The sequence below is a fragment of the Agelaius phoeniceus genome, chromosome 4, assembly GCF_051311805.1.
Source record: "Agelaius phoeniceus isolate bAgePho1 chromosome 4, bAgePho1.hap1, whole genome shotgun sequence".
NCBI classification, from domain to species: Eukaryota; Metazoa; Chordata; class Aves; order Passeriformes; family Icteridae; genus Agelaius; species Agelaius phoeniceus.
The window spans coordinates 56186046-56208873 of NC_135268.1; the positions used below are offsets into that span (position 1 = coordinate 56186046).

General features: G+C 36.5%; 1 protein-coding gene across 1 annotated transcript; it reads right to left on the reverse strand.

Annotated features, from left to right (window-relative positions):
- Positions 1-121: 121 nt before the first annotated feature.
- PI4K2B (phosphatidylinositol 4-kinase type 2 beta) lies at positions 122-21007 on the reverse strand. The gene is made up of 10 exons (XM_054633160.2): positions 20615-21007; positions 16429-16586; positions 11295-11495; positions 10646-10777; positions 9170-9323; positions 8396-8463; positions 7809-7905; positions 5299-5432; positions 4162-4221; positions 122-1593 (listed from the first exon to the last, which is right to left on the reverse strand). Exons 1-10 carry the CDS (start codon positions 20910-20912, stop codon positions 1420-1422), a joined length of 1476 nt encoding a protein of 491 aa, XP_054489135.2. The 5' UTR covers positions 20913-21007; the 3' UTR covers positions 122-1419.
- Positions 21008-22828: the final 1821 nt, after the last annotated feature.

Below are 22828 nucleotides of genomic sequence, written 5' to 3' on the forward strand. Positions count from 1 at the left end.
CTTAGGCAGGCATTTCCCTCCCTTTTGAACCGCACTGTACCGTGTTTGACGTTTAAGGTTTACACGTTTCAGGTTGTTGGAGTTGCTGACATACTAGATTAATATTCACACCCACTCAAAATTATATAAAATACAAGCATTTTATTATTTCTGAGTTCAACAATATTGCTTAGAATTACAAAATACAGCAATGTCTGAAATACTGAAAGTTTCATAAAAGCAGCAATCTTTCTCCCCTTCCCAGTCTTAAATGTCCAGAAAATTATTAAAATAAAAATATTTCCCACATTACATAAGTCACAGACCTAGAAACATGACTGTCAAGTCTTAAACCAGGTAACTTAAACATAAATGCAAATGGCAATTGGCAGGTGAGCACAACATTATCCAGGGCACAAAAGTAATTCTCCATGCTGTAGGTATTCCAGGTTTTTTTCCTCTTTTTTTTTTTTCCAGTCAAAAAAACCCAAACTGTGTTTAGATAGAAATTTAGAAGGCAGACTGGCTTTGTGATGAACACATTAGTGCCTCTGTCATTAGCAGAAGAACCACTCTGGTGACGAGAGATGAAAACATTTTTACATAAATGGCAAAACAATCCTGTAACAATATGGTGGAATTCAATTCCTTCATGGTGATGCATCTCCAAAGAAATATCACAGATCTTCATACATGTACTTAAATATACAAGTGCCAAACACTACAGTGACATTTCAGCCTCTGAAACATACACTGAGTGTATTTTGTCACAGTAGAAACTGTGTATTTACTTGGGTTGAATTTTGCTGTAATTCAACTATTAAACTATTTTTGGTCCCTGTGTGCAAAAAAAGCCTACTTGGAGCATTTTTCCCCCTTCTCCATTTCTTTAACTTGTATTTCAAGGACAGATTGATCTTTTTTTTTTTAAGTGCATGACTTTTCAAGTAACTAGTCTACAAAAATCTATAACCAGTTCAAAATACCAGGAAGAAATTCCAAGAAAAAGCATTTTCACAATCAAAGATAACATTCTAAACGTTTTTTTTAAAGGCCATATAAAAAGAAACTTAAAGTGTATGGATTCTCACGTTTATATTAAACAAAAAATTCCTATTGTACTCAAAATTAGTTTCTCAGCATATGCAAATTTTCTTCCCTTATCCAGAATATTATTCAGAATACATTAATTTAGCCTATAAAAATACAGTATGGACAAATTCTTTTCATTCCCTGACATAAGAATTCACAATTTTGACACAAAAATTGTAAACTTTTATTACATTCAAACTACATTTCTTAAGTCTTTAGAATTTAAGTTCTGAGGTGTTGGCAGTCAGAGCTCTTGGTATACAGCAGAAGTACATTATTGCAGAGCCTTTACACAGAAGTAGCTTTCTAAAGTTTAGAGAAACTTACTCTTCCCACATATTTTTGTTGCTACCAGGAGGAAAAGAAAGGCTTCCTGCTGTGAAAGGTCTGTGTGAAAGCATTACTCAGATGAACAATTCGGCCCTGACTTCCAGTGCTACTTCGCTCTACAATCACACGTGGCATCTGAACAAGCTGAATGGGACTCTTTTCATCCTTTAATGCCTGAGTAAGGTTTAGTATCTAAAAAGAGTAAAAGCAGGTGAGGTTAGGATGCACAAATAAAACTCTGGCTATCAGGCTTATCATTTTAGATGCCACTCTTCAATTCTGTAGAGGACTGTACTGCTAAATAAATTCATTTCAAAAGATAACTATTGCAAGTAGAAATGTTTTATTTATTTGGTAACATGAATACATCCTACTGCTGTCTACCCTTCCATTCTTTTCCTATTTCATGCAGTCCTCTTCAAATTTTCAGAAAATTCTAAGAATATTTTAAATTTAGCACATCTCTTGAAAGCATTGCACCTTTAGTGAAAAAAAGGCCTATAAGAAAGCCATCAACATGATTTAACATAAGACGTACCAGCAGTTTAGCTATAACTTATTTTCATATCAGAAGATATGAAGTCATAATTAGCTCATACCAAACCCAGTGCTAAGACCCAAATTCAGGCCTCAGCTCCAAGAAGTCTGTTATCTTTCCTCCAAAACTTCAGTGCTCATGGACTGCCCTCATAACTTACTCCATGTTCAATGTTATCCTGCTGAAAACTGAGGCAAGTATTCCATTTAGCTCTAGTGACACATTTGCGTTATCCTTAATACCAAGCCTTTTTTCCCCATGCACAATGCCCTTTTCTTCCTTGTAAGACTGATCCTCTGCTTCTTCTGCTCTTCCATGGCCACAGAACCCCAACAAAGTCTTTTGCATGATTTACTGCAATTTGGTTCTGCTAGCACCTCCCCTTGACATTTACATTCTCAGAGTTCTCAGGCAACCTTTTCTAGATGTGTTACCCGTTGCTTAGACTCTACATTCTTGAGAGAACTGTTTCTTTTGGGTTTGAAACCCTTCCCAAAATTTTCCTACACTTCACAGAAATAGGCTTCTAACTATGTTTGCTATCTTAGATTTAAAGACCTTGACTCTTCCATGCAAGGTATGTTTCCCTACAGTTTCTGTATCTAGATTCTTCATTTTCTAATTCTTAATTTCTCATTTTTAAGGATATATTTGAATGCTTTGGATATACTGCAAATTCATCCCAACTGAATGAATCCTTTAGCATGTGATCTAAAGTCTATAGCCAAGTCTTCTATAATGCCCTAGTAACATATTTTGGTTTTACACCAAAACCAAGTTTAAAATCAGTGCTAAAAGGCATTGTCTGCCAATGTATTTCCAATAGCATCCAAGGATTACTCATTATCTGCATATCTTCCATGCCTGAAAACCTGACATTTCTCACAGTGAAACACACTCTTACATAGTTAGAGAGAGGTAAACAATATCCCAAAACTAAAACAAGTATCTGCTAAAATCCACCTGAGGGACAGTGTGTGAAGAAAGGGTCCATATGCAGCCTTTATAGTGGAAAATTAATTTTGACAACCTCAGCTACATCATTCTCAATTATATCAATCATGTTTTTCCTCAAGTGTTTTGTTAAATAACAGATTCCTTGAAGCCAATTGTCTCATCAGAAAAAACCTACTTAATACAGTTTAGGATGCATGAGTACTTCAAGAACCAGCCTTCCAGTGACTACACAAACTTCTCAGAAGACTTATTTCAGAAACAACTCCTAATATTCAATTTAGTAAGTAAGGCTTGCTGTCTTTTAGCTACCACACAAAAGATGTTAACTGGGATTATGTTTGACTAAGCAGAGCTGCAGTCTCGTGCAAGGTACATCTTGATATAGGAAATTCTACAGAGAAAACATTGAGTTAAGACACTCTAGAAATTGTCTTAAAACTATCCATTTGAATTTATGAACACAAGGACTAAGTTTCAATAAATTCAGGGCAAATGGGACTATTAATTTGCCTAGTTCAATTGCCCTACACTTGAAGAAATCACTCTCTTATACCTACAATGAACTAAATTTATTCTTTGCTAAAGCGTTTTCTCCAGTATTTGACATCAGTCAAATTGTAAAATAGGAGGAATGGAGAAACCCCCTCCTCACTTACTTTAGTATTAAAACAAAAAAAAACAAACAAAAAAAAACCCCACAAAAAATCCAGAAAACAAAACCAAACAAGCCCAGCATTTAAATACGATCAAATTTCTAAACTGAAAATGGCTGGACTGTTTTGAAGTATGGTTTCAACATTTGATAGGATGAAGAAATTTTATTACCTAATATTGCTTTTAATAATCAGGTTGACCCTCTAAAATAAAGTCACATTTATTTTAATAGCATCATGAAATCAGACATCAAATTTTCCTTCCAAATTTATGACTCTTTTTCATTTTTAAAATACCTGCCAAGAATATACAGTTATGTCCCCTCTTTCCCCACAAAACCAATAAAACAGAATTAGAATAAAAGCACTTTCTGTAAAAATAAAAAAAAAAAATCAGCATACACTTTCTACTGTTTTATCTATCCACAAATAAGAACAAACTCTAGAAAGAAATTTAGTCTTCTCAGATGAAAATTCCTTCAAATGTTGTTCATAGGAGTTAGTTTTTGTAGCTCTAAAGAAAGCAGCTGAGGAGTGATGACCAGTTAAATACATAAATAAAATAAATAAATAAATAAATAAATAAATAAAAATGTAAAAAAGCAGTCTTACCTGCCCCCTCATAACAGACATCTGGTTTTCAAAAGTAGCCTTGTCAAATCCTCTGTCAGTCTTTATTTAGAAAACAAACAGTTTATAGTAAATAACCCATTTATTTTTAGCTATATATTCAGCATGCAAATTCATCAATATCATAATATCCATATTCATATTTACCCACACTATAATAATTTTTGACAGCTTCAAATTGAATGCCAGTATGGATCACAAAAAGGTCAATTTATTGCATCAAGTTTACATATGTGAAAATGAAGATTGTTCCCCATCATAAAATAAAATACATCAGTGGATACCAGTTTTGGGCATTGGTAAATACCAACAGGTGGTAGACACCAGGCTTAATATTAACATTACAGTGCTCTTTCTCTCATGATGACTCCAGCAGAAAAATACTTCCTCCTTCAGTTATAACAATACTTTACTAACACACCCAGAGGCATTTTGAACACAAATGAGCCAAATATGCAAATATAGCAAAACTGTGTTTCAGGATCTAGTTTTGACATTACACCTGCATTTTCATTAAAAGTTTAATATTTCCAATTATTTCAATCCTTTATGGGATTATTTCACTTGAAGATCTGGCACAAATGGTTACAAGATGTTTTAAAGAAGGACACTCTTTACATGTCAATACTGTAGACAGTTTCAGTATTTTTAAAGTGAGTTTGACTTTCAATATGATCAGGATTTCAGCAGCAGCTTAGCACAATATATGCATAATAAATTAAGTATATGAAAGGTATGGAAGTACTTTAAGTTATGTTAAATGCATGATTTCCTCACAGCTACACTTTAAGTGTATACACACCACATAGGTATGTTAAATGCTGTTTTTACACAGATCTGTGATGTAAGAGTAAACTAGCTTTAATTAATCATGTGAAACTTAGATACAGAATAATTAATTTATGTTTTCAGATTAGCTAATTACTATCAATTAACCACCTTGGTGACAGTTTCCTTATTAATACATAAAACCTTTCTACCATGCCAATGTTAAAGGTAAAACAGCATAGCATCTTGGCATTCAGCAGTTAGATGATTATTCCTTTTGTGAATGTAACTGTCCCATGACAAGTATCAGCTACTTTAGTAACAGTTAATTCAAAGAAGCACTTGATTCACCTTAAATAGCTCATAAAGGTCTTCACAAAGGTCCTGTACAAAGTTCATATCAGAAAGGCGAGGAAGAACCAGGTCTCTGGTCTCCTGAGAGAAAGGAACTTTTGCTTGAGGAAGCCAAGCCCAGTGAAAGGGATCTAATGCAGAAAAACAGTGCACTTAATGATAAACAAGCAAAAATGAAATTCTGAGTCCAGTAGTACCTACTTCAAGTTCTCACCTTGGATAACACCCCTTTTTCCCAACATTGTTACCCCACACGTTGCTTTTGGCTACAATTACCAGAGCAGCTTTACAACTGCTAAGCCATTTTTTCAAACAGTGAAATATAATAAGCAAAAAAGGTATATAAATTAAACATGGTAAGCAACGGTTGAGGCCTCCCCCTAGTTTAGTAAGGCAGTTTCCTTTGGAGTAAAATAATAGCTGCAATCAAATGTTACTATTTTTAATATATTTTAAAATTTTTTAAATGCCTTTTTCTGAGCATGTTGAAAGAAAAGGATTCATAACTTTTCATGTAATTGCTATTAGACAGCTTTTATCAAATTATACTGCAAAAGCAATTAACGTTACCAGATGTTAAACAAGACACCAAACTATTAACTACAGGAGCTGAGCAAAGTCACTAGCAGCAGGCCACCCCCCAAACTTGCTCACAATTGCCCACTGCCCCTTGAGTCTGACAGTCCAGCCAGCTTTCCACATAGTTCACATACACAGTTCAGTTCATATCTCACATTTCCCTACAATAATACTATGACAGAGCATGTAGAAGTCCTTGCCAAAGTGAAGGAAAAAAAAAATCAGTATTCACTGCCCTCCCCTCAGCCACTGAAGCAGTCATCATTAAAAGCTGCCTAATTATCAAGCACAGTTTGTCCTTGGTAAATCCATGCTGGCTTCCCCATCACCACCTTGTTCTTCATGAGCCTAAACACAGCCTCCAGGATGATTCATTCCACACTCTTCATGGAGACTGAGCAACCTCTCACATTACTGGAGTCTCTCAAGAGGGATGAGGAAACTGCCTTACAAACAGCACCACTGCCACTGTTTCCACTGCATCCCATCCACTCCTATGAACTTCTGTATGACCACCTTGCTCAAGTGCTCCCTTTCTTCTGCCTTGGGGATTCATTCCCAGGGGCTCTACTTCTCAGCTTTGAGATCCAAGAGACAGAGAGCAAATCTTGCAAGTGAAAACTGAAGCTAAGTCAGCATTGAGTAACTTGTTCTTTCTTATGCCTTTATGTCTTTTCTTCACTTTTCTTAAGTCCCACTCTCACTTCTAATTTACCCAGCCCTTTCTTGTTGCTCTTTATGTCCTCTGTACTCCAGCCAAGCTCCAACATTCCAAACTCCATAACTGCACTTTTGGAAAAATTCTCTATTTTTTCAGGGAAGTCTCTATATCTTTTCTTTTTTAAAAAAAAATGTACTTAAATTTTGCATCCCAATTCAGTCAGGATTTCCGTGTTCATCCCTGCTGGACCAATGTCATGCCTTTTGCAAATTCTGCTCTCTCACTTTGAGAAGGTTATCCTCAGTGACCCAGTAGCTCTAGTCATCAAAACCATGCTCTTAGGGGGTAAGAGACTGCAATTTGTAAAAATATTGCTACAAGTTTACTTTGACAAAACTATCACACACCTGTCTATCTGCAAAAGAATTCTAAAGGATCATGCAAGTTTATTCTTTTTGATGCTGAAGTAAAGATGGTATAAAATAAGCAATAATTGCTGTGTCTTTAGAACAGCTAGAGAAGTGACTGTGGCCAAGAGATATATAGGACAGCATCTATTTTGCATCAAGACAGAGACTGCACAGAGCTCTGGGTGGAGTACTTAACCAGCCTTTTGACAGCATAACTAGCCCACACCTAACTGCCAGAATTACCTGACTGGATAATAGCCCACAGAAGTCACTGCAAGCCCTGTTGGGCACTTCCCTCCTAATGATAAGTAGTCAGAGATGTGGTCAAAAACAACCTCATTTTAACAGGCATAGTATTTTCAATCAGATGGAAAATTGACTAACTAAATATTAACTTCTACAAAGTTAGCTAAAGCTGAAAACAAGAAAAAACAACCTGCCTACTTGTCCCCCTACAACAGTGCCCTCCATTTTGAAATAGAAATTTGGCCAACAGATGGACAACTTGCAAATCTTTGCAATCAAGTTATTTTCCACTATGTTTTTCAAGAAAACCTGTGTGAGAAACACGATGCTAAATCCTTCCAATTCCACTAGTACATATACTACTATGTTTATGAGTGTCCATGTATTAATATTGCTTAAAGGTAAAAAATATCAACAAGAACCAAATCACATATACCACTGCAAAAATGCCATTTGTTGCTAACTTCCTGAAGAAGAGTACATTATTTAAAAATTCAATAGATAGCTACAGTGGTGATTTCTTACCTCTTTACTACAACAACACAAAGAAAAATTACTTCTTTGGAAGTTACACTCCCAAAAGGAAAATGATTGAAGAATGCAGTACTTACATGCCCTCCACTCATCAGGATGCTTAAAAGGAAATGCTAAACCGTTGTCAATTGCAGCAATTTTAATAGATTCTTTAGTTGTAGTCCATTGGCTATCCTACAGAAGGAATATTCAAAAAGTGATACGTGCTTACACAAACAGCAAAACTCATTAAAAACACTAAATAATATACTTTGTAGCTTCACTGGTTAAATTCAACTTAAACAATATAAACCAGTAGCCAAATAAACTCCACCATGTATAATTTCTTATTCTGCCACCATGAAAGAGAAGCCCTTCCCCAAATACAAGATAAGCAGAGCACAAAGGGATGAGAAATGTACCTGAGCAACAGTGGATTTTGTTACTATTATTATAGCCCGAGCTAGTACAGTGAAAATACAGAACAATAAAAATAGTTTCTAGCACTGTTCTACCTAGTCTAATCAAAACAGCTTTTCCACTCATTTTGCCTACAATAATTTGTAGCTATCATATTTCTTGAGACCATGCACCAGGCTTAAGGATATGCCCTTAATCTCCAGAAAGAAAAGTTACAAAACTAAACAATTTAAAGAATATAAGTTTCAGAGTACAATTCTCTTACCTTATCTGACAGATCAAGTGCATCATCTTGTTTTTCATACCTGACTAACCAGTTGTCGTTACCTCTGTCTTTAAACAGGAAAATACATGTCACAACATGTCATTTATAAAAAAAATCATCATCTAGAGTGACATACAACAGTATTGTAAACTGACACTTCACCCATGGAGTTAGGCAAAACTGTTCAAAAAGGGTTTTTCCCATCACATGTGGTTTAGTTTTACTGAAATGTACAGGCAACCAATTCAGTGGAAAGACCAAATTTACCATGTGTTCCTTCTTTAGGTTCCCCAACTGGCTGAATATGCAGCAAAATATCAAGAAGGCAAAAAGAAACTATCTTCCTACATTTTATGCAGAAAGACTGGGTGTGGTGTGCATTTTTCCTGAGGAAAACACTATCAGACCCAAATTACTTAATTTTTAAGCTTGTTTAATGCTGGTGAGGAAATGGAGAAGGCCTCCAAAGTTGTAGATAATGTGACTTTTGACTACATGGAGAAAACAGACTCTACAAAGATGGAGAAGGGGCAAAACTGAACAGAAGGGCAAGAAACAGAAAATGCCTGCACTGTTCAGAAAAAACTGTGAGATTAACTCTGACAAGGTCTTTCAGACAGAGGATGACTGCATGGATTTGTAGGACCTTTATGGCCTTCAATCAATATGAGAAAAGCATATGAAATGCATTAAAAGCCTTAAGTACAGGCTTTCAGGCAGCATTGCTTTCTGCCTCACAAAAATAGACAAATACCAAAATATAGTAACAAATACCTGTATTTCTGATGACATAATCCAAGATAACCAATCTTTCAAACTGTGACTGAAATTCTTTCCTTGTGTTCTCAGGTAAAGGATCAGCTTCAAACTTCCTGAGCCAGTAGTCAGCTTCCTTATATCCTTCAACAAACAGCTGGAAGGAGCCAACCTAAAATATTAAGAAATTGTATTTGGAAAATGCACATGGGTAGGTCACATAAGTAATCTCAACATTACCAGAAAAAAATTCATTATATACTTTCAAAGTTCAGACACAGGAAGTAAGACATTAAAATAAATTAAATTAAATAATAAATAAATTTCTCTTTTATTCCTGTATTTGTAATAAAATGGTAAGAGTCAAATCATGTGAAGGTGGGTTTCTGGGGGTTCTGGTGGTGATTTTTTAAAAAATATTTGTTTAAAATACTCAGTGAGCTTACCAGGAATAAAATATAGCCAGGCAGCTCAGTGTAAATGAACAGTTAGTATTACAAGAAATATATGAAACAGAAGATGTAACACTTGTTTCTCTTTTTCATTGGAAAACTTGTTTCAGTAGTTCAGAGAACACTCACTAAAAATTACAAGAGAAAAATCTTCCTCTCTGAAAAGCCTTAAAGCATCACTGATAAGAACAGCAGCATTAACCACTTTCTTCAAGACAGATGTTTTTTGCAAAAAATGGCTGAAATACATTTCCCAAGAGTCCAAGGAAGAACAGGAGAGCTGGCATAGACTCCATACATATGTGAAAGGTGCTCAAGATTGAAACTCAAGAACTTCTATTTCAGAACTAAAATGCAGATAGATAAACACACAGCATGTGGAATAACCATGCTCATCCAAGCTTGCACAACCCCTGTCACATGGATCTAAAGTGCTGGGAACTGCCACAAGGGGATTACCCAACTGTACGTAACCTGTGTTTTAGAAGCTTAGGATTAGAACACTGTAATGATATTCTGGGGATACAGTAAGGCTCATTAGGCAAGAAAGATCTGAGGTTTTTAGTCAGTGTAGTCCTCACTTAAGACAAAAGGGAAGTAGGGAGAACACAACAGCAGGGTACCCAAAAGAATAAAAACAAAAGCAGGCAAAAAAAAAAACTTAAAACATTTTAAATTATATAAACTGCAGGGGAAAAAAACAGACTGACAATATCAAAACATGACACTGAAAGGACAGGTGGTAAAGAATCAATAGAGCAAAAATGAGATATATAACAATTTATATGTTACTACTCCAGCAGAAAACTCAACTGTTAACTGAAACAAAAAGTGAAAAGATTATTAAAATAGTTCAGAAGAAGGAATGATGTAAGAGTGGATACATGTTGCATGGAAACAGACATATCAAATTTCACACAGTTTTCAACAAACAGCAAGTTTTTCTCTTCTATCATGGAAGTTACTTATAAATACTCCTTTTTTAAAAAAAAGTTTTATGTAAGAATCAGGACATGCACAAATTACTTATTTTTGATCTTACCTTAGGAGGTAGTCCAATTCTATTAAATTTTTTAGCAACTTTTGGCACTTTCTCTAAAGCATATTTTTTTCCTCTTGACTTTGCACGATCTATTGCACTGTAATTAAAGGTCTCGCTGACAAGCCAGACAACCTTAAAATTAAACAGACAACCTTAAAATTAAACAAAGTTAAACACAGCTCAGAATTCCTCATTATTTCAACTGGAAATTTACAATTCATGTTATGTTCAGTTATAAAAAAAAAATTAAAAATAAGAAGCAAGCATCAGGCATTTTCAACAGATAAATTTTATATGAAAAGGTGAATGTTCTCTATTTTACATATTCCAAACAAAAATGGGAATTTTATATGCTGACTTTTGCAATTTGAATCTCATCAAAACATGAGGCACAAAAGGTATTGGAAAATGCTAGAAAGTGGTTCCAAAGAAGAGATTCAATTCAGATCTCAAAATTATCCATTAAATCAAAAATCACAGTCACTTTTTTTTACATCAAACCACTGTGCCTTTGTACTTGCAGAAGTTTATCAATAACTTATAAATAACACATGATATACAAGGCTATCTATACAACCACAGTTCACAGACTGACAAACATGTCAGAACTTTTTTTTTAAGTCAGAAATTTATGTGTTTTAACTTTTACCTTAGTTTTAGGTACAACTCCAAGCCCCAGCTTCTCATCCACAAGATAGGCACCAGCTTCAGAGAGATATCCCTGATTTGGAACGAGGCAGCCTCTGCCAAAGCAGCAAGGACAACATATTTTGTGAAAATATTTGGTCCATTTTGGATTTAGATGTCCATAAGGCTCTTCAGATTTTGGTTTGAACACTCCAACAATTTTCTAAGGTAAATAACATAAAATTAAAATATGAGCACTTTGAGTTGCAAAATATTAAAATTAGTTTTAAAAGTAGTTATTTGAGAATATTGGTAAAATCATATCCAGTGTGATTTACAGTTGTTCTTTTCAGATGATGAAACTAACAAAACAGAATTCCAAATAAATTGATCACTAAGTGCTTCTTTAGGATTAGTACAAATTCAAAATAAGCTCTTCGTAAGAGAAAATCCAAACTAACATTTACTTTTTCAAAACATTCTGTCAAAATTCAAAAGGATTGCATTTTAAAATATATATTTAAGTTCTTAAAAAAGGTGGTTCTGAAAATAGCTTTAAAAACAATTTTCAGCCCACCAACAACACACTGACCACTTATTTGCAGAGATGCAATGGCCCCACGAAAGTGACAAATATATAGAACACTAAAAATCAAGTGATTTATTTTATTTTAAATCTACTTTTCATATTACCCTGAGTTTGAATGGATCAAAATGACCATCAGCCATCATTTACATTAGAGACACACAGTAAATATTAAAATTAGTCAGAGCCCTGTTTTTAAAATTAGTCAGAGCCCAATTTTGGACACTATGCTTTAAGAAATCTGTTAACAAACTGGAGAAAGCTGAAAAAAAAAAAGAATAAGCACAAAATATGTGAATAATGAAGGACAGTAGGAACAGTGAATGTTTAAGCTAAGAGCAAACTGAGGCATGATGAACTACAGAATATGTTGCTATAGAAAAAAAAAGAACAACACATTTACTGTTAAGGAGCCAAAAAATGACAGGGTTAAACCCAGCAGATAAGCTGCAAAAAAAGAAATCCTTTAGAAACTTAAGTGCAGCTTGAGACTGGAACAGCCAGCCAGGTTCTGCAGTCTCCTAAACAGGGTGCAACTAACAAAAGGTTAGTTAGACATTCCTCAGGAGTTATGTTAAAACAATGCTGCTCCACAGCACAAGCATTAAATTGGCAATTTCTCAAGGTGCCTTCTGCACAGGGCTCTATATTTGTTAACCTCAGTCCACAGGGTTATTTCCACATTAAAATATATAACTTTTCAATTGTCTCTGATAAACTTTGGCCTAGTACACAAAGTTCTCATAATGACTCTTCGGTAGCTCAAGTGGAATGCCTTAGAAATTCTGCATCTTCTCACTGGACAATGGCAAGTAAATCCCTTCTCACTGCACAATGGCAAGTAAATAAAATTCGTTCTGATAAATACTTAAGGACAACTGTTTAAGAAGCATTTTCACATATTAGTACTTTACTAAATCCATAGGAAAAAAGTGAGTATCCCAGTAAGCTGAACAGTACCGGTTGTTGCACCAACACTCAAAGCTGATTCACACTCAGGTCATGAACACGTTTGCTGGCAGTCAGAAACCAGCAGTATTCTTCAGTAGCTGCTGATTCAGCTGCATTTGGGAGAGGATCTGACCAGCTGGTGTAGCTTCTAGAGATTTTTCAACCAATTTTTCCAAGACAATCTTGCTTTGTCTAAGATTGCCCAAGACTAAGTAACTACAGAAAATTTAATTCATTCAGTTTGTAAACAAATACACAAGACACCAGGCATTAGTAGCATTGTATGTCTTATCCATCTATTTTGATTAATTCCCACTAACTAAAGGAAAACTAAGTTACAAAATGCTATTATTTGCAGTCATACTATAGAATTAGTGTCCTATCAACAGAGTCAAGCAACAAATTGACAAGAATTCTCTTGGGTTTGGTATGCTGTTATCAGTGATTCTAATGTTGCATTGAAAAGCTTGAATACAACTGCACAGAAAAAATTTTACTTAGACCTATACAAATGCAATAAATATTCTATGCAATGTGAGAGGCCAGCATGTTTTTCGAATACTTTACAATTTTTTTTTAATTTTTAATTCACAGCATTTGGAATACTACTTTAGTCAAAATCCTACTGTTAGGTTCAGAATTGTTAATTTTTTTTTTCCTATTGAATCACATGTATCTACCTGCTTAAAACAAAGCTAGTAGCTTTGCTTTTCTTGGAATCACTGTGGTGTATTTAGAAGTACATGCCAAACCTTTAATTATCTCTTCTGAATCACTCTCTGGCTAATACTTCCTAGTAAGTGCCCATTTAAAAAAGGAGCTTAGCTCATTCTGTTAGCAGTCTGGACTGTACTGTGCTATACAGTCAAATCTAGATATGGTTTTCAAGGCTTTGCTGAAGTTAGAACTTTTGCTAAACTTTGCAGAGCCACTGCTGTTGAGGACCAGAATAGAACAAAAAAGTTCAATCTATAGAACAAGCTACCAAGGCCAGTCCTAATTTTGCCAGTCAAAATGCATTTATAGACTGACTCTATTGACACTGGCAATTAGTTAAAACTGTCAGGAACATATTGCAGAACAACTTGTAATAGATATAATGTCTTTTATTTATTGCTTACATAATGAACAACAAAAACAGACATATTCAAGCCTTCTGTAATAGTGCTGCTTAAGTACTAAACTCCATTTCAGTATGCAACCATATAACTTTAGGCAATAAATGCAAAAAGCTAATTTTAATTATGCAATTTGAAGTTTATATTTCTGATAGAACCAAATAAGCATAAAAGGTGACCTAATGGAAACTGCTTATTTTATCTGTAATTTGGTATTCATTTTGGGCACTTCAGAAGGTGACCAGTAAAAAGGCTTAGCACATCTTTAATGAGCTCCTTTCCAGAATAAGAAAGGAGATTACTCAAGAGGAATAGGAGAAAGCAAGTGACAGAACCGGTCTGAAGTGGAATGATGCAATACTCAAACAGGATCTGAAATCCATTCTACACATGAAAGCTGCACTATTGACAAAACGAAGTTTTATCAGACCTTTAATATAGATAGCAAACACAGACAAGCTCTAGAACAAAAGCAAAGAATGAAAGCAAAATTTAAAGTCTGCTAAGCACTCAGTATCATTATTCTCCCAGTCCCATATCCCAACTACTTTCATATTTTGCAATAATTTTTTTCTGAACCATATAAAATAATCAGTCTTCTTCTCTCAATCTTTGTTTCTCCTAAATACTTATATTCAAATCAATGACCTGCATAAGGGAGGAGGGCAAGTCACTACTGGAAACTAAGTAGGAACAAAAACAACACAGCAAAAGAAAAGTGAAACAAATAAGAAAATCATCACATAAGAAACAAGGAATAATATGGCCCATCCAAAGTACTATGGTTATGTTTACACTAAAATGATGCACAAACACTCTCTCACCCTTGTGAGGGCTCAGTACCTCAGGCATTTGCTAGTGACCAAAACCCAGCAAAATCAACCTAGATAAGCTTCAGACAAAACAGATTTGCACATATGGTATGACTTCCTTTCCCTAGTGATTTGTCTACTAACTTTCTAAGAATAAAAAAAATCTTGATTGCACAGCATTAAGAAAAACTCAAAGAACTTGAGATCTAAGCTACTATAAAAGAGTAACCTGAAGCTGGAACTCTGAAGAAGTTTTTATATTTACAGCATTGCATGTGACAGCAAGAATCCCACAAAGCTATTACAGAAAGTTTTGTTTTCCTTCAGGTTTCAAAAAGAGAGAGACCCTCCTTTTTATTTTCTCCACCAGAATGAAGGGGATCATTACTAACAAACTTTCCTGGAACACAGGCATATGAACTGCAGTTTTCGGAAGATTTTGAAGGGGTGGTTCTGCCACATAAAAATAAAATCATAAATTGACATATTTATTTATTTATATTAATGTCAGGTAACTCCACTAAAAAAAACCAAACAAAACCACTTATTCAATAAAGTGTAAAAACTATCACCAGAAAACTGCCATTAAAACAAACTAAACAACTATTAAAATTAACTGGCAAAACAGGAATATATTTTCTAATGACCTAATATGACTAAAATCTAAACAAAAACCATACAACCTTCTGAATGAAAGGGAAATTACTGTCATGGGAATGACAAAAATCTTGAACATGCCCTGAAAGCCTAGGCATCCAAAGTGTTCCATTTCCAGCACAACTGGGATCTTCAGGATTAATGAACATCTACATCAATCTAAGAGCTAAAAGCTGATGATTGAGCTTAAAATAAAATCATATGTGACAAATTAACAAAAGTTGAGCAGTTGGAGGTCTTATTTTGTGAAACAGGTCAGTAGCAAAGTATTTGTAATTTAAAGAAAACAATGGGAAAGTGTGTCTGAGACATCATTTCTTCTTACTAAATAATGCTCACCACATGTTACTTTTCAAGAGAGAGATTCAGGTAACTATTTCTTCTCTGTCTCAAAGTAAATTTAGGACACCTCACTGATGATCACTATTCAAGGTACCATTTACCAAGTACAGAAAGGAAAACCAAATCTTGCAGAGGGGAAACCACATCTTGCACCTAAGATCCAGCAGACAGGTACAAGTTAAAAGGTAGATTTGATGATATCACTCTCCTTGCCCATGTACCAATCATATATGAGAAAGGAGACATGACCTAAATAAAGGCCCAGCTAACAAGAAAAGAGAGAAAACTATAAGAGGCTTAGCTAAAGAAACTTAAACCACACTGAAATCAGGAGCTCAGTTGGGCAAAAATCAGTTAAAACATAAAGAGAACAAGATTCTACACAAGGGAATTCCTGAATTGCTTTCAGATGTTAGAGGCCCTTTTTTTCTCTCCATTTTCCTTTGCTGCAGATCATTAAAAAGATGATAAAGCTGCAGCAGAAATAATAGTTATTTTGCCTTAGATTATGTAGCAAGACATAGTTAGAAATCTAAGTATTACTTGCATTAACTTTTCCAAAATAAATTTTGGCACACAATAAATTATTAAATAACTTATTTAAATTAATTTGCATCTAGACAGAATTTTTGAATTTCCATTTTCAGCTTGCTGCTGATGGTGTGTCTGACTTTGCAGTAACATGCTCACCCCTTTTGGATCCTTAGCAAAGTAACTCCCACTGGATCCTTGAGAGATTCTTTCTGGAAAAACTCCACACTCTATAGCTTGTTCTGTCCTCAGAACAATTTCTGCAAATTCTGGATCATCTAAAAATATATTCATATCTGCAGTATGTCCTGTATGACCTGAAAAACAAGAAAACAACCAGTCTTAAGTGCAACTTGTACTACAAATTAAGTATAAGCAAACACCCTGATAAGCCACAGCCTTCCCTGCTGATACCCATCCAACAGCAGGCTAAAAAATCTGGTCCATTCAATCAGTGCAAGTTTTTCCACTCATTTATCCATGTCTAATCAACTTCTTGTTTCAAGTAAATCAGCCAAATCTGCAACAACAAATTTGAGACTGCCACTGCTAAGTGTTTACAATTTTCAAGGATTTATCTTTTTAATATTTATTTATGAAACAAGTCTAAGGAAAAAAAAAGTTCAAAGTCACAAAGTAAAAAAAGCATGAAAGATTTTACACATTATTTTTGTGCCCCGCCCATTATCCACTATTAGAATAGTATTGTACCATTCATTTAAGAGCTGGGCTAACATGTTTATTATCTGCTAAAATGCAAGGAAGTTAATCCACTGAATAACCTGCTACATGTAGCACTCACAAGTGGCACAGCAGTGACTCCTGCACTCCAGCACCATTCCAGTCTTAAATTTAACACTGTAAGCAAGTTGTAGCATTTCTTTGCCTGACCAGAAGTCAGGTCTGTGCAGACATTTGTGCAAACTCTAGGACTCCATGCAAGCATTTAGAAAGTCAAGTAGAAAGGAAGGTGCCAGAATACCACTGACTTTACAATTTTTAAAATACTTCTTCACAAGTTTTGATACTGTAGATTATTGCATCTTCTTTTAAGGCTAGGATTATTTCACATGTTCACCGATTGCATTCTAAAGGGCCTGTGCATTAGGGCTCATTTCTCCATTAACAAACAGCTACATTATTCTAAATTAAGCATTTACAGATAAAGTTGCTTTGTTCCCATTTCAGCAACTGAAGAAATTTAATATACATCCTTCTGGATTGATAACCAACACAGAATCCATTCAAAAAGATACTCCTTAACCGTTCGTGGAGAGTCAAATAAAAAAGAAAAAAGAAAAAAAACAACAACCAAAAAAAAACCCAATACTTTTTTTTTTTTTTGTAGCTCAGGACAGTTTTTCAAGCTTTTTAGAACATTAGCACTTGCTTGCATGCACCATTTAAAATAGTAACATGGACTCCAAACAAAAATAGTCAAAAAGCATTAAGAATAGGAAAACCTTAATATAAGTTTGCAACAAGGAACAGAAACCTTAAAGCTAATAGATCATTCTTAAGAATCAACAGCTACAGCCCATTAGATCAGAATCTGTTTTAAATACTTGGCCAATACTGCTGTGATAAACTACACGTTAAGACTTTAGAGTAGGACAACAAGAGGGAGGGAAGAGGTTCAAAGGTTTTCCTGCCACAAAGTACTCAAATTACTTAAGGAAATAAACCAAACTTATTTTTACGGAAAAAGTCATTTTAAATCAGTGGTTCTTATTTCACAGTCAAGCCTCAACTATCTCCACACATCCACATTACCTCACACAGCTGAGCTCCAACTAGTTCATATTTTTGTCAGGGAAAGCAAAAGCAGGGTTGTGCATTATACTGTTACCAAATGAAGTGCAACAGCCGTGCTAAGTCATTCTGCACAATTACCTTCCAGATGAAGAAAACCTACAGATGAACTTTGTATCACATGGATTGCAGTTGACTGTGTGGAAGACTCAGAGGTCAGTTTTTAATTTCTGTGCATTTATTCTAGAATCTAGAACCATTAAGTAGTCTCACTGTCTGAGGAAATTCATCAACAGTGTCTTTTCTAACATAAAAGACAACTTCAGAAAAAATAAATTAAAACCAAAAAAGCCCCATTACACTGCATGCTGAAAGAAGAAAAGATAAATAATTTTTGAAATTCACTATTTGCTCAATATTGCTACTGTGCTGCTAGGAAGCACATTACAACAGTGATGTGGCTGTACAAAAACATTTAGGCTGACAAGGAAACTAGCACTTTTAAGGAATTTATTAACCCTCTCCATATGAAAATAAGCCATATTAATTGAAGATAGTATTTGCTGAATGTGGCAGGGTTTGGGGTTTTTTTGAGTTAGTTTCTTTTTTAAAAATTATTTTAATCAAGTTTTCCACTGAGAAAGCATGTTATGTCACAACTTATTCCCAGTACAGTCTCTAGACTTACAATTATAACTAATTAAGGTTTCTCTTGCAATTACTGTTGAAAATTACTCTTCTCATTAAACTCCCACTAAGGAGACAGGGCTCACGCACACACAGTCAAACTAACAAGCTTGAGAACTTTTTTCACATTAATTTGGACAAGGCCCAAGTTTGTGAAGCCTCTGCATTGGAATGATGAAGACTTGCCAAAGGAGATACAAATGTAGGCACCTCAACCTGTTCTTTCATCAAGTTAACAGTGGCATGAGCTAAGCTAACACACTTTGCAAGAGTAACAGGTATGGACTCCTTCAGCACTAAGCTAGATTTATACTTTTTAAACATTAACATGATTAAAGGTAGCCACTTTAACCAATTCCATCTTCTCCTATTCTGACCATAACTCCATTAAGGAAAGACTGTGTTTCAGTAACATTCACGAATAACATCTGGTGCATGTTGGTTCCACCTGACACATGAAACAATCCTGCACCTTTCAAGGGTTACACACACACAGAAAAGGTAAGGACAAGGAAACAGAGGAAGAGATGCTGTAATCAGTATCAGTTCTGAGATTTTCTTACACACTTTTGGGGCAGATTCCAAGTAGTACACTGCCTTCACCATCCTAATTGCTTCAGTGGTGCAAGACCCAGGGCTCTAGCCTTCATTCTGAAGCATTACCTTATTTTTAAAGTTTCTAGAAATACATTGCTAGAAGCATTATCTCCTTAGAAGATCTTAAGTCTTGTAGGAAAAAGACAGGAAAACTCTCATGTTTAAATTACAGGTATGCACTACACTTGAGACCAGTGCTTAAAAGACAAGATTTTTCTGTCTTTATGGCTGAACAAGTAAAAGTTCTCTGTAGTTACTAAAACAGAATTATTAGCACAACTTATTTTGTTAAACTCAATGGGGGGGGGGAATGTTTCAATTTTTTTCAAGTACTCTGTTGTTGCAAAAGAATCAGTGTTGCCAATCTCTGGCAAGAAATCCTACAGTATAATTACAACAGCAAAAACAAAGAAGTGATAGAACTCCACATACTTCTGTCAGCAAACCCATCCTAGATTTAAACTTTTATAGAAACTTGCACAGAATCAGAGAGCTTCAAAGTCTAAAGAAAAGAAAGTAATTAATAAATATCATGTAATTCATCACTTTTCCAGTATATGGGAAAATGGGCACCCTTACATCTGTTTTCAAACTAATAACTAAGTTCTTGCATTTCTGGACTTTCACACTCTATTTCTCTCTTTAAGAACTGATTTGAAAATACAAAAAGAGGATGCATTTTTATGAAAACCAAAAATATGACAGCAGAGCCCACATCTAAAACTCTTAAAGCATGTGATGGTTACAAAGTGAGCATATGAGTAAAACAACACACACAGACTGACTTGTTTTTCAAGATGAAACGATGAGGGTCACAAAAAAGTAGTTAGTGGGATATGCAAGTCAAACTGAAAACCTGACACTTCTCCAAGCGTTCGGGAAGCAGCAGCCAGTCCCACCACAAAACAGTCTTTAAAACAGGCAAAGCCACAAGTTTCAAACATGACAGAACAAATAAACAAGGCCCAACAAAGTAGCAGACAGCGGGGAGAAGTGACAGCGGAGACACCCATGAAGATGTAAACGAGTTCATGCAGCCCTGAGCACAGGGACAAAGCAGTGCAATTTCTACCCTTTTGCAGCATCTTCCTTATCAGCCAGCGAGCCCATACGTCTAGAGAGGTCATCACACCTCCGTCCCTCACCGATGCTGTGCCATCGGACACGGCACAGCGAGCGCCCCTCAGTCCCGCCAGGTATTTTTGTAGCCTCGCTGGAAGGACAGAGCGAGGCAGGGGCTGCCTCTGCCCCCAGACCCTCCCCAGGCGCTGCCGCTCCCCGCGCGTCCCCGGGCCGGGCCGGGCCGTACCTGCGGCGGCTCGGCGCTCCTTGGCCCAGGCGGCGCCCGCCCGCCGCCCGCGGCCGCTCCCCGACGCCCGCAGGAGAGGCTCGTCCTCCCCATCACCTTCGGGCCCCGATTCCTCCGACTCCTCCGAGTCCTCCACCTCCTCGAGCACCGGCTCCCCGCACTGCCGCACGGCCCCGCCGGGGGCGGCTCTCGCACTCTGCGACCCCCGCCGGGGCGGCTCCGCCTGAGGAGGCGACGGCGGCGGCTCCACGAGGAGCAGCAGCCGCTCGTCGGGCTCCTCCGCGCCCGGCTCCGCCATGGGCGGCCGGGGCCGGGGCCGAGCGCGGCGGGAGGAGGCGGCGGCGGCGCGGCCGGGCGGGCTCGGGGCGCTCCCGCCGCTCCGGCTCCGACTGCGCCGCCCCGCGCGTGCGCGCGCCCGCCCCGCCACCTGCCTTAAAGGGGCCGCGGCTGCGCCGCCAGCGGGGGCGGCCGGCGGCAGCTCCTGGGGCTGCTCCGGGCCAGAGACCGGTCAGGGGCTCGGACGGCGGCTTTCAGCCCTGGACGTTTAACTAAAACATCCCTGACACTCGCCTTAGCTCTACACCTGGAACACGCTTGCCTCCTGGCCACCACTTGCCATAGCCAGCTGCTCTCCCTCCCCAAACTTTGCACAACATTGTTCTACACCATCATCACGGTAACTTCCCAAACGAAGCCTAAAACAGCATAAGAGAAAACAGTATGAATACATTGCCATTAATGCCATGTTCCCCCGCTATCCATGCGTTATTAACTGAAGAAAGCGAATGCAACTATAACCCCAACATATACAACGATATAACAGATACAACTATAATCCCTGCATTGGATTTCAGCCTGGATGCGTTCTCCCAATCCTGTCTATTGAAGAGGGGTTTTCCTCAAGTTTTGGTGAAATATGGGAGAAAGATACATGCATTAAATATTTGCATAGAATTGAGATTATGGGTTATACTGGGAGCAAATCAGTTCTCAGCTGAAATTAGTAATTGTATAAATTTATTATTCATTATTCTCACAGTTAAGAGCATGGTATAAGAATTTAACATATGCATAATCTGGATTACAGGGGAAAAAAATCACTTTTCTTATTTACTGACAAAATATAACCTTACTGAAATGCCAGACTTGTGCTTGTTTTGTCTAGGGTTGCCTGCCAGCCAGTGGACTTTGGAGTTAAACTGTGTCATTTACCTGTGTAACTATTAATATCTATAATATTTGATAAAATCTGTTCACACTTGCATTTCTGTTCCTATTCCTTTCTATGAAAAGTGAATTCAGTCAGCTGTGACTCCAGATGAATAGCCAATTTGTTGCCTAGTAAACACAAATATGAAGGTTACAGCAACTGGATGTAATTTTCCATACAGAAAATTAAACAGATGTTAATTTCTGTGTGAAGCAAACAAAAGGATCAAACTAAAAGGGAGAAGTCTGACATTTTCCCCAGCATACTGTTAAGTAAGACTGCACCTCCCTTTAGCTACAAGTGAGTTGCATCTGTTTTAATAATGTTCAATTGAACAGTCAATTCACTAGCTTCTAAAAAGATTGAGAGGTAATGCTTTTGAAAAAAATAAGAAAGAACTCATTAGTTTTTTCATAGAAGGGCCTGGGTTGGAAGGGATCTTATTGATTTTCCTTAAAGACCTTAAAGATATTTGCAACTCCCCTGCTATGGACAAAGCCACCTTCCACTAAAACAAGTTGCTCAGACCTCCACTGAACCTGGCCTTATACACTTGCAGAGATGGGGCATTCACAACTTCTGTGAGCACTCTGTTCCAGCAAAAAAAAAAATTTAAAACCCTTATTTTTTTCTGGTTTATGCATTCATCTAGACATACTACTGTATTTTTAAATGCAATTAACTGATAGTTTTCATCTTCTGCTTCAATAAGAATTCTGCAACTTGCTCACAGGTCTTGATCCGACAAAGCCTTTACATTGCCTCACTCTTCAGTAGTGCAGAGTTCAAACACCACGAGAACTCATAATTAAAAAAAATATACACTACCGTCATAGTAATTAACAAACCATTAATTTTAATTCCAAATAACTAATACTTTTCAATTAGCCACCTGGATTTAAATTCCTAAGAATTACATCATGTAAATAAGCCGGGTCATTTTCCTCTTGCTATAGCTTTTGTCCCTATCTTTCTAACCAATAGAGCAAACTTTGTCATCTGCT